The 14,512-nt window shown below is 31.1% G+C and overlaps 2 protein-coding genes across 5 annotated transcripts; both read right to left on the reverse strand.

Moving 5' to 3' along the window:
• Window positions 1-628: 628 nt before the first annotated feature.
• ACBP (acyl-CoA binding protein) lies at window positions 629-7,419 on the reverse strand. Its single transcript, XM_073087646.1, has 4 exons — window positions 7,304-7,419; window positions 7,029-7,071; window positions 5,747-5,864; window positions 629-1,914 (listed from the first exon to the last, which is right to left on the reverse strand). The coding sequence occupies exons 2-4, from the start codon at window positions 7,041-7,043 to the stop codon at window positions 1,775-1,777; spliced, it is 273 nt and encodes a 90-aa protein (XP_072943747.1). The 5' UTR covers window positions 7,044-7,071; window positions 7,304-7,419; the 3' UTR covers window positions 629-1,774.
• A 1,131-nt stretch (window positions 7,420-8,550) lies between these two features.
• ACBP-like (acyl-CoA binding protein-like) lies at window positions 8,551-13,819 on the reverse strand. 4 transcript variants are annotated; one of them, XM_073087647.1, is made up of 4 exons: window positions 13,751-13,819; window positions 10,862-10,898; window positions 9,577-9,691; window positions 8,551-8,884 (listed from the first exon to the last, which is right to left on the reverse strand). In XM_073087647.1, exons 2-4 carry the CDS (start codon window positions 10,874-10,876, stop codon window positions 8,757-8,759), a joined length of 258 nt encoding a protein of 85 aa, XP_072943748.1. In that variant the 5' UTR covers window positions 10,877-10,898; window positions 13,751-13,819; the 3' UTR covers window positions 8,551-8,756. The 4 variants fall into 4 exon arrangements, with proteins under 4 accessions (XP_072943748.1, XP_072943751.1, XP_072943750.1 ...); XM_073087650.1 differs by lacking the exon at window positions 13,751-13,819 and adding an exon at window positions 11,238-11,270; XM_073087649.1 differs by lacking the exon at window positions 13,751-13,819 and adding an exon at window positions 11,142-11,206.
• Between the last annotated feature and the right edge of the window lie 693 nt (window positions 13,820-14,512).

Raw genomic sequence — 14,512 nt, forward strand, 5'->3', positions numbered from 1 at the left:
GCAGTGCCTCGCACTGGTGTAATGTGGTAGTAGCAATAGATGTGGCGAAGATGCTACCTTCGTGGTCCCTCCGAAGTTGAACCAAGGCAGCACCTTTGATTTCTTTCTTCTTATGTACGATTGAAATTTGCTAATTATTTTAAAGAATACTATAACATAGTAGTAAGCATAGATGTATAGGGTAGCGCAAAATTAATCACCCTATTTTGTTTTTGAATAACTTGTATTGAATAAAAAAAGTTATTTTGAGTAACAGAAATCTTTACCAGGACCTGTAGCTTTTTTTGCCAATTATAATAAGGAGAATATTCGACTGGAACGCGAAGTGTTACCGGCGGAAATCTTAAGGAAAGTCGTGAAAAATATGATAAAACGGTCGTAAATTTGTATGAACGCTGGTGGAAGACACTTGACAGATATCATATTTTCTTATTAGCAAAAAAGAAGTTACAGGTCCTGGTAACGATTTCTATTACTCAAAATCATTTTTTTTAATTCAGTACAAAAGTTTAAAAATCTCAAAATAGGGTGATTACTTTTGCGCCACCCTGTATTATCATGTCATTGGTAGTATGTAGTTTCTTATTAATTTCAGCAAAAAGATACCCGATATAAATAAAACACAGACTTATTCCTAGCTGATTTATTCAGACAGAATACAAAAGTAACAAAATATACCAAATTCAAAATAAATACAGCACCAGGCTTTGTGTCATAAAACACTAACATGATTTTGTGATGATCACTGGTAGTTTGGTATAACTGTAAATTCATTAAAATGCCTTTATAACCCAAAGCGTAAGTCTATCATAACCTAAACCGAAGATAATAAATACAACATCCGGACGGTTTTTGGGTTCTAGCATCTAAAAGTATGTGTTACATATTGCTTTCCAAATGTAAATTTGAATATTAAATTACAAAAAGTACCAGAAAATAATGTTAATATGTGACTTAAAAAATCCACTCTTTACTTATTAAATACAGGAAGAAACTTCGATAAGTTAGTGTAATAATATCTCATATACAAACATAATCAAAGATTTAAATACAAATGTATTCTATACAAATATAATGTAAAATTGTTTATAGACACTGCGAACCCTACGCAACGTTCAAATTGTAAATAATTTCCAACATAACAGCAGAAATACTATATATTGCAGAGAATCAAACATACACCTTTAAACCATACACAAATAGATTAGATACTTGTAAAACACAGACATGCATTAACCGAAAAATGCTTGGGATTAGTCTAGTAATCCATGAATATGAATAAGTCTTGGAAGTCAATAGTATTGGGTGTCTAGTAATCCTTAGAATACTGTTAACAATTGATACCGCAGGCTTTGAATATCAGTAAACTTTGGAAGTATTAGATTTCCCGAAGCTTTGATTTCTAGCACTTAAATTTTGATATCTAATACCGAGTTTTGGGAGCCTAAATGCCTAAGCTTACTGCCTTAAATCTATGTCTTGGAACTCTTGAGCGACTGGTACATAGGTCTTGGATGTATAGCACCAGAATTTTGGATTTCTAGTAAATCTATGCTGTTTAAATCAGTGCGATTTGACCTCCTCGACATACACTATATCTTATCCACAACAAGTTTATCTATGTTTTGTTCGATTTGCTTCTTTCACAACAAGATAGGCCATTCGTGCTGTAATGTTGAAAACTAAGGGTCTGTTCAAACAAATGCGAATTGATTATTATGTATTTTTTCGTACACCATATTCAATTCGCAGTTGAAACAGTTTATTAAATTATTTATTGAAGACCAATGGAAGCTACTAGTGCTTCGACCTTCGCGATGTAGGCCTTTTGGGCGTCTTCCTTTGATGTCCCATTCTTTTTGCTCCACGCCTCGAATTTGGCCTTGCCTTTCAAGTCGAACATACCGGGCTTATCTGTAAGAAAGAAAGTAACAAACATTAAAGTATATAATAATATTGGTTTACCTAAACCCATAGATATTATTATTATTATATAACAAATAATAATAACGATTATCTAATCATAATAAAATGAAATTTATGTCCACAGTCAAAAAAAAACAAACCCACAACGGTCGGTTTTGAATAACTTTTTAAAAAATAAAATAATTTTGTTGGACCTGAAACATGGGATTAGAACCCCAGAAGTCGGCGAAAAAAATTCTAAGTCTATTACCGACTATGCTTTCACTTCGAACTTCGTGTGAACGATTCAAGTTATAACATTATCGATAAAAATATCGGTATTTATTACGAAGACCTAAAAGTTCGATAACCGATAATACAGTACATTTTGAAGCGATATTATCTATACATCGATAATTTGAAATCTAATTCACATAGGTAGCCCTTTTCTTTTTACTGACAAATTAAAAGAATATACGATTCAAAAAGTTTTGTAAGATAAGTATTAAAAGTGCGATATCGATATATAATTCTTCCATGTGACAGAATAGACAAAAATATCGAGAATTTTCGGTATATATTGGTACATCCCTACGTGTGACTCAAGTTAATAGCTTCAATAAGATAATTATATGCAGTTCCTCCTTGACCTCATACTGTGACGCGCGGCTTAATAAACACAATGTTTTTTATACCTAAACTTTACTGAAATATCAAACACTAAGTGAAATGATAATTATAATTTCGACGTACATAACACGAAAAAACTCCACGTATAGTAATTGTTGAAATGAGTCGGTAAAACTAAAGATTTCATTCTTTGTTGATTAGGATAATTCTTACTAGAAAATATGTGGAGGAACGCAACTCCAAATTTTGGCCAGGGATACTGATGGCCCTAGCTTACGTTTCATTTATGCATAATTATAAATTAAAGGCTATACAAAATTGAAACCTTCAATATCCCTCATTGAAGGTCTCCTCAGGTCATTTTCCCGAAGTTATTACTATTTAGTGTCAGACTATAATTGACACGTAATTACGACGATTACCTTAATTAATAATTCGTATTTGTCGAGACACGAACCTTCGTTATTTACAAATATTAAAACATTTCTTACTTCTCTAGATTGTTATTAGTTAGTATGCAAATTAATGTAAGTAATTGTATAAAAAACTGCATAAATATTTGGTACTTCATATTTAATTACCGCACATTACTCAGTCTTAATAATATTACCTTTGTGTGAAGAATAATAACTAACTAGCATACGAGGTGTTTTAACTAATATATAAATGTGATCGTAGACGAGTAAGCGTGTAGCTTTTTGCAATGCAGCAATTTTGCAATAAATTAACTAAACGAATATAGCACCTATCCTATATAGGCTTCGATCAATATTACCAATAATTGGTATTGACACAGTATAAGGATCTACAGGATAATCTACAGGGTTATGAATACAATGGTATTGATGATCGAAGTATATGTAGTGAACATGTAGCTGATTATATTGCTAGTGATATAGAGCTGTTGCCTTGTCGGGGAGTTTAGTCATAATATCATATTAATTCGCGACTCTATTTGCGTAATGTACGTACATCATTATATCAATTATCAACCCGATGTAAGTATAGAATAACACAATCTTCTCTGTTATACAGGAAAAACTTAGGAATCATATTAAAAAAACAAAACTAAATATGACCTGACATATGAGCATAAATAAAAAGGACAGTGAATAAGCAATTCGTGGCAGTATAGAGTGGTATTGATGCGTCAATTTCGCTGGAATGCGTCAAACTTCCTTAATTGAATAATATACTGACGAAAAAAGATAAAAGTTAAAGATAAAATGAGGATAAGTGCCTTTTCAAGTGTAATTTTAATCATCTATGTATTGTGTAATGTGTATGGACATTTCCTAAACCTCAAAATAACTTTATCGATACTATTGCCGATACAATATTATCATACGAAACAATAATGGAGATCAGTATGATTTTTTTTTAATTTTTATTTAGATTATGTACGGAATAGGTCTGTGAAAAAAGTAAACTAATATTCTTTAAAATTTATCTACGAAAAAAGGATCCGCTTTCAATTATCGATATATCAATTACATTGCAGTGTATTTGATATTATTATTGATATTATGGATAGTTGTTTATGTTCTCTATATAAATATTATAAATTAACCAACTCCATCACTAATAGGTGCTAACAAGTGCTTAAAATCTAATCTTATCAAAATCCTGGTTCTCGAATAGGTGCTACACATGCAAGTACACGTTACCTATACCTATATGTTGCACCTAGTGATTCATTGCTTATCAAGCTCCTGATAACCAATTAAGTTACACTTATCATGGTTATCATATTTTATGATAAAGCCCTGACGCTTATTTTAGGTTTAATCATGGTATCGTATCACAAAAATGGAGATAATAATTTAATTAAAGTCCAATTAGTGTGTTTTTAATCGTAAATTTATTTAATTACATTTTTTTTGGCAATTCTTGTAATTAAAATATTCACTTATATATAATATGTGCTCGCTCATGCACGATTATATTTTCAAAAAAAGTAGGAACCTAGTTTTTTACCCCGCTCATATCTAGGCACCTATGCATGGCAATAAAAATTAAAATGAAATATTTATATTTTTAACCACTCTTCATATTGCAGACAAGTATGGATTCACAAATAGCAAATTCACTTTATTTATTTTATATAAGTAGTTAGGCATGACAATATGCAACTTTTTCAAATTTTGACGTCAGTAACACTAGTATGGCGATTATTCGTGTAAACTGTTGCTTACTCATTTTCCTTGAATCATGGTGGTAACTCTTTAATTAGCATCCTAATTTGAAATTACACATCATTGGTACATCTAAGACCACATTAGCCAAACAGTTTTCTTTAAGTTGTGTGTCATTTTAGACAACGGGTTCTACTGGGTCCAGTAGATCACAGACTTGATTGAGGCCTTCCAGTAGTAGGTAATCCATTATCTACTTTGCATCGAGATGTCGGCTACTATGCCATTAGAAATTTAATTTTGGCATTTGGCATTAATTAGAAGCAAATTTTATAGTGGGTGTCTACATAATGCACCATTCAGGGTAGTAGGAAGTGTGCCTGTATTTTTTATGTTTCACTACTCAACACAGATCACTATTGGTGGTATAAGAAATATTATATTATATTATATTAACAGAAGTTGACCTGAATGTTAACCAATACACTAGTAGGAACTCATTATAGCCTTCGAGTCCAGTCAGATGTCTGATACAAGGAAATTCACAATACTTAATATTAAGTAATGTTACACTTAATCATTTGATTTGCTGCAAAGGAATAGGAGCTAATAAACAGGAAAGGACCTTTGCTTATGCAATAATTTGAATTTAAATGTATTTACTTCATTACTTTTCATCTATTTGCATCTTAATTTGTTAAGCTTATGTATAATATAATTTTGGGGGCTAGCATTTAATAATTACTAAAAATGTAATATTTATAGAACTAATTACTAATTTTAATGCCTAACCATATTACTTCGACTGAATTACTTATGATATGAATGCATAAATGTAAAGGTTCTGCCGAATCAATTGATTTAAAACGTGGACGAACTTCCTGGTTCTAATTTTGTGGCTCCAGCAATTTAATGGTATGGTAAAAGTACCATCACAATACAAGGCATCCCAACTTTACCCTCAGGCTACACATCTGTGAAAAATCTCAATTTTATAAAAGTTACGTTCATCTTTCCCCTAAGAGTAAGGAAATTTTTCACACAGCTACTCAAATATCATTTATGATACAACTTACTAGCTGGGTCCGCATCTCCCACTGTGGCCTGCTTGAAGAGGGCATAGAGCTCGAGTAAGTCAGTGTCACTGGGCAGCGATTTAAGGTTTTTCACTTGAGCAGCAGCCGCATCAAATTGCTGTAACATATATACAAATTCATTTAATCATAATAAATCATTGTTTTGTTTATAAATCAAATGTCTGGTCCAAAGCAATTGGAAATTTGAAATTATATATGGTCTTTGTGATACAAAATAAGACAAAGATACCTATTTATGTTGGTTAAACAATTAATAAAATTTTGATGAGGTTTTTATATTGTCAAATTCACACATAATTATAACTATTTCATTGTAATTCAATAATTAAGAGTACTAAAGACAATATTGGAATTATTTTAACATTGTTCTCAACATTCGTAATTTTAAATTGTTAATAGTTATTATGCAAAATAGATAAACTGTGTGAACAGTTCATTGTTTTACAAAGCCCTATACATAAAAACTTGTATGGGTAAATAATGTTTATACTGACTAGTGGGTATGTAGCATCATTTCATGTTGTAATTGAGCTATTCACATTTAACCTTGATAATTCTGTGTACACGCATTCATACTTCCAAAGTCCAACTTTATCTAATAATTACTTTTTTCAATCTTAAGCAACACGGAAACAATAGAAAAAAATGTTAACTTTCTTGATTTAAATTTTATTATGTAAAAATATAAGTTATATCTTGTATTTTTTTTATTTGATGTTAGTATATCAAAGTGTAGTCACGAATTTTCTCATAACGGGATTCTCATTATGAGAAAATGAGTGTTTATATAAATTATTGTTTAAACTGGAGCAGCACAAACTACATAATTGACACAGTTCATCTTGTTAATGACTTTGTTTATTGAAAGCCCAGTTTCCGGTACAATTAGAATAAATAACACTATAAAGAATGAATAAATAAAATATTATTAAAGGAAATAGATTTATAATTGCGTCCTTGGGTGACAAATATGATAATTTGCTATACTTGCTTAAATATTCTTTATTGTACACCATTGTACAGTTATAAAGCTATACCGGTTGTTCTTCATAAATATGATTAGGCAGAAACCCATTTATTTACCACGACCTAATCGAATCCATACATAATTTAATCGTGGAAAATTTCAAGTCGGTGTTTAAATCGAAATTTAAATACACAATGATTCGTCGTATGTACTTGTAAATTAACAAAACTTTAAATGGTTCGTGAATAACCTACATTTTAAAGAATCAATGATAAATTCCATCAAAACACTTACCTCTTGAAGGGACATGGTGTCAATAGATTGTGCTTAGAATTACCTAAAACAAAACAACATCTTTAAAACAAATTACAATACAATAAGCAGTAATCAAGAATTGACGATTGATGTATTGGCCGGTCCCCATAACCTATTTGACACTCATATCGAATTTAATTTGATAAGGACTCTCAATAAATAGTATAAAAACCTTGTATCATAAATATAGCAGTGTTAGAGGAGTTAAGATTGTGTAAAATAAATTTTGGTAATAAGATGGTCACAACACTTACAAATTATGCAAACAACCACACACAATGCGCGACCGCAATGAACTGAAAATAACGTTTACTTGCTTCGGTCGAGTGACTTGAACAGCCAACACAGCAAAAAATAATTACGCAAAACTAGCCACAATCCGCATTCACCTCACGTATTCGCTATTGATAAGCAAGTTCATAGAAATGAAGCAAAGTGCCGTACTATACTACTATTGTAGTGACAATGATTATTTAATTTTATTTATATAAACATTTAAAGTACCTTATGAAAAAAAACGCATGAAAATCCGACTATTTTAGACTTAGTAATTTCATGCTTACTTCATATATTTCCCTCCTTTCTCTTTCATTTACATTTTTTTTTATTCAATTTTTTGCAATTTTGTTATAACATAAAAGAACTTAGGATTTGGGGTCTGAATTGGGGAAATATTTTTCCCGCCATTCTTTAAAATTGTCATTTCTAATTTTTAATGTTCCTATTATAAGTAGGCAAACGTAATATCACATACAGCTTTAAAATAGAAAAAGTACTAAAAATTTCTATGATAAACATCATTATTGTAACAAAATATTCATGTTTACTTTCGTAGATATAGACATTTCACAGATTTGCCTTTTTTTTATAAGCCTGCATGTGACTGCGCCTACTTTTTTATTTGGTATAAATAAGTGATATGACGGTGAAATGCTATGGTTAAATTAAAAAATCACAGCGTAACACATGATTTATATTAATTTATAAGAAGTTATATGTAAATAATATAATATATATTTCGATTGGAAGTATTTTTAAAAGCAACTGGATACCATGACAGAAGATGATTATTACGTCTATTTATATAAAAATCGTTACGGCTTATATTTTAAAATATTAACTGTATATATAAATAATTAATAGAATGGATTAAGTATGAGATTCATAAGTCTTGCGATGGATGTTTTTGTAAAACATTACTTATAATTGGAAACTGATAATTACAAATCCATGCCATAGTGGGTAGGTTCCGGGGCAGGATGAGTAGTTTCTAAGTAGTTTTAGGAAATATTTAAGTTGATTTGATAAATTTACGATCAAATGTTGATCGAAGAAAATTAAATAGTGTTAAATAATATATTTTTTTCTAATCAATTTAAACTTCACTCCTAATGCTATGGTAACACATGTGGATTTGGTAAGTACCTAATTATTGAAGTTCTATACTTTACTTTGTGAATGTCAGATGTTTAAAAAAACACATTTTAAACCCGTCAAGATTTTATTTACAAAAACCTTCTAGAAACAATAATTCTTAGTATCCAGATATTGTCATAATATTTCTATTTAAGTGTTTGGAAAACATTTTATATTGAAGTTGGTACACATAAAATAAATTGAGAGGGTTTTCATGAAGATAATCTGCTTAAATTAAAAAGTATTAATATAAAAATAATGCACTAAAAATAAAATATTATACTAAATAATTTATGCATATTTGGATTGGAGTTGCTCCGCCAAATCGATGTACTGTTTCTTGGCATCGTCCTTGGAGATACCCTTGCGACCAGTCCATGCCTTAAATTTCGCGCTTTCTACAAGACCGCTGGGTTCAGCTGAAACAAAATGACAATTATTGTACAATTAAATATAAATAAAGATGTCGAGTAACATATAACACAATACTCATATAATCATACACATCTGTCACACGAAGGTTCCGTTGGACGTATCCTTAAATCAAAGTTACTGTTTTTGTATCTATAAACCTAGGTTAAATTTTGGGATAACATTAGACAGATCTTCAGTTTATTGTATTATGTACCTAAATGATATGCAACTGAAATATCATTATTGTCGTTTTAAATTAATGCAAAATATTGAAAAGTTAATAAAACGATAATAAGGGATAAATAAAACCTGTTCATAATTCTATGCGTCTGTTAATTAACCTGGGACCTCTTTGAATCATTCGATTATCCTTTTACATTAAACAATGATCTAATTCCTGTTCATCCGTAATTGATACGTAGTTAGTGCGTTGTGTAGGTGCAGTTCATGTGACCACAACTACGAGTATGTTTGGTATAACGTGGATATGATGATTCCCAATTGACTGTTATATTAATTGCCTTTTGCAGGATAGAATATATATTGTTACCATGTAACTAGACTACTTGAAATGGTAGATATACGTATTAGTAACGATTTCAGTGCTTTTTAACCTACAATAGAGTTGATCAAGAGCGGGCGTTTCTTTAACTTTGATTTAACATTGATAAAAATGATGCGGCTAATATTTAATTACCGATGTTAACGTCCCCGATGGTGGCCTGTTTGTACAGGGAGTAGAGAGCGAGGTTCTCGCTGTCAGCAGGCTTGGTCTTCCAGTTCCTGACGGAATCGGATACTTTCTGGAATTGCTGGAAATGAAAAAAATGGAACTTTTATAACACAGTTCTTGAATATTAAAAACGGCAATTAACATGTTCACCAATTATATTAAATCATCTCCGTTTACCCCTTATTTAGAAGTATCTTAATAAATATTGACCCAAGTTGCAATGATTTCAGTCCCCTCATCACTTATTAAAAGACATTCGCCCTAGAAACAAACACGAAGTATTCCCAAGACCATTTTATAACAGTATCCTCATATGACGGTATTACAAACTCACTGTCACATGAACAAAACAGGTAAACAGTTACTTAACAAATAAGATGTATGACGTCTATATATTTTTATTACATGGGTTCATGACGTTCATTTCGTACTATATTATTATTCCTATTGTATAATTGTTATAACTCTGATAAACAAATTTATTTAGCTACTAAAGCTAAAAACACGTTCCACCAAAAAGTTGAAGTAGCGGGTTTGGGAACTAATTAAATAATAAGTGCTACAGAAATAAAACATTTGTAAAAATAACTAAGTATACGTAATGGCGAAAACATGTTTGTTGTTGTTCGTGTTTTTGTATCAATCTGTACTATAAAGGTTCTTTCTGCGATAGTTAAACTCGAAAATACACACATTCATGTAACAGTAAACATCACACATCTCAAAAACTACACCACTTATTGAAATAAAGCCTTGTATTCTACTTAACTAAAGAACCTTAAAAAATTTAATTAAACTAACCAATTGCGGAATAAACTTTGTATGCTTACTTCCTGTATTATTTGGCTGTTTTACGTAAAACAAATGTCGTATTTTACTTCCCAATTGTCTTTACGGTTTGTTTTGGGGTCATAAGAGAATGTGTGGCGAAACACGTTTATATTTCAAACTTTACGATTTTGCGAATTTACTAAATCTTTAAATCACGATCTAATTTGAACCTGAATAAAAATAGGCATTATAATATTGATATCATAGATTAGTATGATTGAAATAGAAAGTTTGTTCTGATATATTTAAATAAAATATATATTTTATTTTGCCTCCTACAGTAGTTTAAATTCTCATGTATTTAAGTATAGACATTATCTGATAATCATATCACCGAAACATATCAGGTTCAAATGTTAATTCATTTTTAGAGGTTTACGAACGAATGTACAACTTGTACTACGTCACTGAAACTTACCTCGTCGAGAGACATATTGAAGGGAAATTGCTGAGATCTGGAACAGAAAACAATATTTTAACATACAAATATAATCAAGAGGTAGGTCTACTTTTACATGCGAGCTCTACTTTTACTTGTACGTAATGTATGCACGCATCGTGTTATAACTTCAACGAAGTAACTGTACGTAACTGTATTTTAATACGTTGCTCTAAAATAAATGGCAAGTAACTTAAATAACTTCGACTTCACTTTATCATTGGTGAACTCAAAATAATTGGTTTAAAAATATACCTACCGTTAACAGGCTTATATATAGTTTATAAATATCATATTATTATGAAGTATGTTAATTTATTTTGACCTTTAATTTTAACAATAAGTAACTGCTTACTTTCATGTTATTATGTTAAAATGAGAAAGTATTTATAGTTTAATTTATTTCTTTTAATTTTCTGTAAGTTTAATTATAATTGTAAATATTTTTCAGTTAATATAATAAATGAGAAAACGCTAATATTGAAGTAAACACACTTGAAATTACACAGGTTATACTAAGAATAATAAATGAGTTTGCTCAGTCAACTGTTTTGTCTAGACATATTGATCTGCATAGTGCATACATAGTCAATATTATCGTGCATAATATTATTATTTTTAAGATAGTTGTGTATGAAAATTATCATGAAAACAGTGTTACATAGTTACTTTGAGTAGGCGACCTGAAGTTTCACAAGTGTGTCCTCAGCATTATAGCTTAAAGTTGCTATTTTTATACTATTTTAGGCCTACAGTTTTTATGTATCTTGACATAAAATTGATTCTAAAAAAACTGGTATAATCTAGTTAATAGATAATTTAACAGGTTATAAATCTTAATAATGCCTCTCTGGTTTTATACATTTACATAATTAATTACTAATTGTGGAAAAACACTTAAATTTTATTGATTGTGTAGATACTACTTTGTGTAATACTTTTACTACTTAATATACTACCTACTTAACGTAGCTTATTAGATACCTTTAGTTAAACATATTGGGCACCATAAAGTTACTTACAAAACGTGATGTACGGGTACGTTTTATTGTAGGCGACATTATTTTCTAAGTTCACTGACCGAACCGACAAGCGGCAAAGAATCAACAAATCTTTTATGATTAGGTACGCTTGAATTACTCAAATTCGGACTTTATATACCTATAAAATGTACGTTAAAAGCGTTCGTGGACTGCAATCTTAGGTATTAAATAAATTTTAGATTACTTATCTGGCGTACCGAATTAGTAGAGATGCGCCGAATAATGGTTTCACCGAATAACCGAATACCGAATAATATTCGTTTTAACCTTTACCGAACCGAATATTCGGCCGAATTATTCGGTTTACCATTTTTTTATTGTCAATTTTCCATTTATATGTGTTTATTTACACTTTAAAATGTTGATTTGAGTTTGAAAAATAAATACTGATTTAAGGTTTAAAATAAATGTTGACTATACTATCTATATATTAAGTAATAAATGTGTTGACTAGAGGTTTCAAAATAAATGTTGATTTGAAGTTTAATTGCTTTATTTTATTAGCTTTATTCAAGACATTCTTCATAGGATTTGAGTTTGACTTATAATATAACATAAATCTTACATAAGAAGTTTTGTGATTTAGTCCTGTAGTAGTAGTGTACATAAGAAAATAGAAATACTCGAACCGAATATATTCGGCATCAAAACCGAATAATTCAGCCGAATACAAATAGCAAAACGATGCCGAATACGCCGAATAGCGAATACCAAACGAATATTCGGCGCATCTCTACTAATTAGTAAAGTTTACAATTCCAAAAATAAAATTATCCGGGACAAACCTGATAATTAGGTAAGTATAACCTAATCAATGATATTGATATTGTTGGTTAATTTCATAGATAAAATTGTTTCAGTGATTGATAATTTATGTTTTTTTAAAGTAAATAATATTGTAAAATAAATAATAATATATTGATTGATATGATAAATAATATTGCATGTAATAATGTGGTTAATAGTTTTACGAAGACACTCATAAATAGGGAATCACCATATAAGTGTCTACCCCTTCGATCACCAATAGGAACCTATTAGTGATCGAAGGTCTACCCCAAAGAATATAGTAACCTATATAGGTCTACCCACTAAAATTCGATTTTGAGCATTACCAACGTTACACGACTGCCTCCTGATAATTCGCTTGCGCATTGTAATTTAACGATCAAAATGGATTATATTGTAAAATCAACCATATTGCATCACGGTTTCTCTCTACTCACTACATTGTTCAACGTATGTAATGTACTGCTCAGTTTTTCGTCCTCCCGAATGTAATGCTCGAGTCTCAACAATTACTTTGCAGGAAAATATTTTTAGTAAAGGAACGTCCTTAGATGTGAAATAAAAAGAAAAGTCCTATAACGTGATGCAGAGACCTACGGCTGTCTTGTTAAATAAGCACAGTTCGCCACATTCTGACAAAACTATGCCTATGGGTGTTTATAGGTGGGGTAAGAAAATATTATTTTTTCGCACCCTGGGCACATGGAGAGACTGGTAACTCCGAGGTGTATTATTAAAGTGAGACCTCAATATGTCAACATACGCGTTAATTTATGAGCTTGAGCTTTGATCTACAAATAATTAAATGCAACGACGTAGGTAATAAAAAAATACTTACGTAAAACTACGTGTACCTACGTGTACTTCGGAACCATGCGAAATAATAATAAATGAGCTAGACTCTTAAAAATAAAACAATAATAGGTAGCATCAGTACCTACCTACGTATATATCATTACAATAATATCAGAGTGGGTTGGATCTAAGACCAATATGTATAAAATAATATTTATAAAAATAGTCACTAAGTACTTACCAGGGGGTTAAGCAAAAGCAAAGTCTTGAAGGGAACTGAAATGAATTGAAGCGGATCTCTTGTTAAATTTTCGCGGCCTGCCCCTTTATCAGTTTTCGCGGATTAACTTAGGGTTGTCAACAAAAGAAAAACATTATTAGTACGTGTCTCAAAATAGATAATGTCTAGTTGATTTGTTTGAAAATTATTTGCGGCTCCGCGTTCTATAAATATATATTCAATGGACATCAGTCTCGTTGTTTGCCAGTAGCCATTTCTAAAAATGTGAAGAGTGCATCGGCCGTACTTTTTTATTGTATATGTGGAAACCCTTCATGGATTCCTTTCAGCCGCGGGGGCAGCGGAGAGGATATATCGGACTCCTACCGGCGCGGTGGTCCCACGTGCACCTCAAACATGAGCGGAGGGACTAGCTCCAGCTCCACCCCGAACTCAGATGGGCCCGGACGCGGGCAAACGGCGTCAGGTCCGCGGACGAGTGCTATTAACGCACCCGTGGTCCCGACAAAGGGCATTCCAACATGTTGGTCAAGTGCGGTTTGTACTTCATAAAATATCTTTGTGATTTTTTAAAACTCGAAGATAAACTATAACCTGTACTTATGGTACCAGCCTGGTACCTATGGTGCTTTCTTCCTTCACCGTTCAGGCACAGTGGTACATAATACAATTTCTTATGAGTAGTCACATCGAAAAATTATTTAGGGGTAAGACCTACATTACATACTCGTAGACGGTGTCACATAGAGGACGTACTAGGCA

The sequence above is a fragment of the Epargyreus clarus genome, unplaced genomic scaffold (genome assembly GCF_041222505.1).
Source record: "Epargyreus clarus isolate Ecla_fem2 unplaced genomic scaffold, WU_Ecla_fem_2.2 ptg000026l, whole genome shotgun sequence".
Lineage (NCBI taxonomy): Eukaryota > Metazoa > Arthropoda > Insecta > Lepidoptera > Hesperiidae > Epargyreus > Epargyreus clarus.

Bases quoted from the DNA above. Each gene is read 5' to 3' on its own strand.
- ACBP (XM_073087646.1), bottom strand. The intron at 1,915-5,746 runs GTAAGTTGTATC...TCTTTCTTACAG, and splicing joins GGGAGATGCGGACCCAGCTA to ATAAGCCCGGTATGTTCGAC.
- ACBP-like (XM_073087647.1), bottom strand. The intron at 8,885-9,576 runs GTAATTAAATAT...ATTTTGTTTCAG, and splicing joins CATCGGGGACGTTAACATCG to CTGAACCCAGCGGTCTTGTA.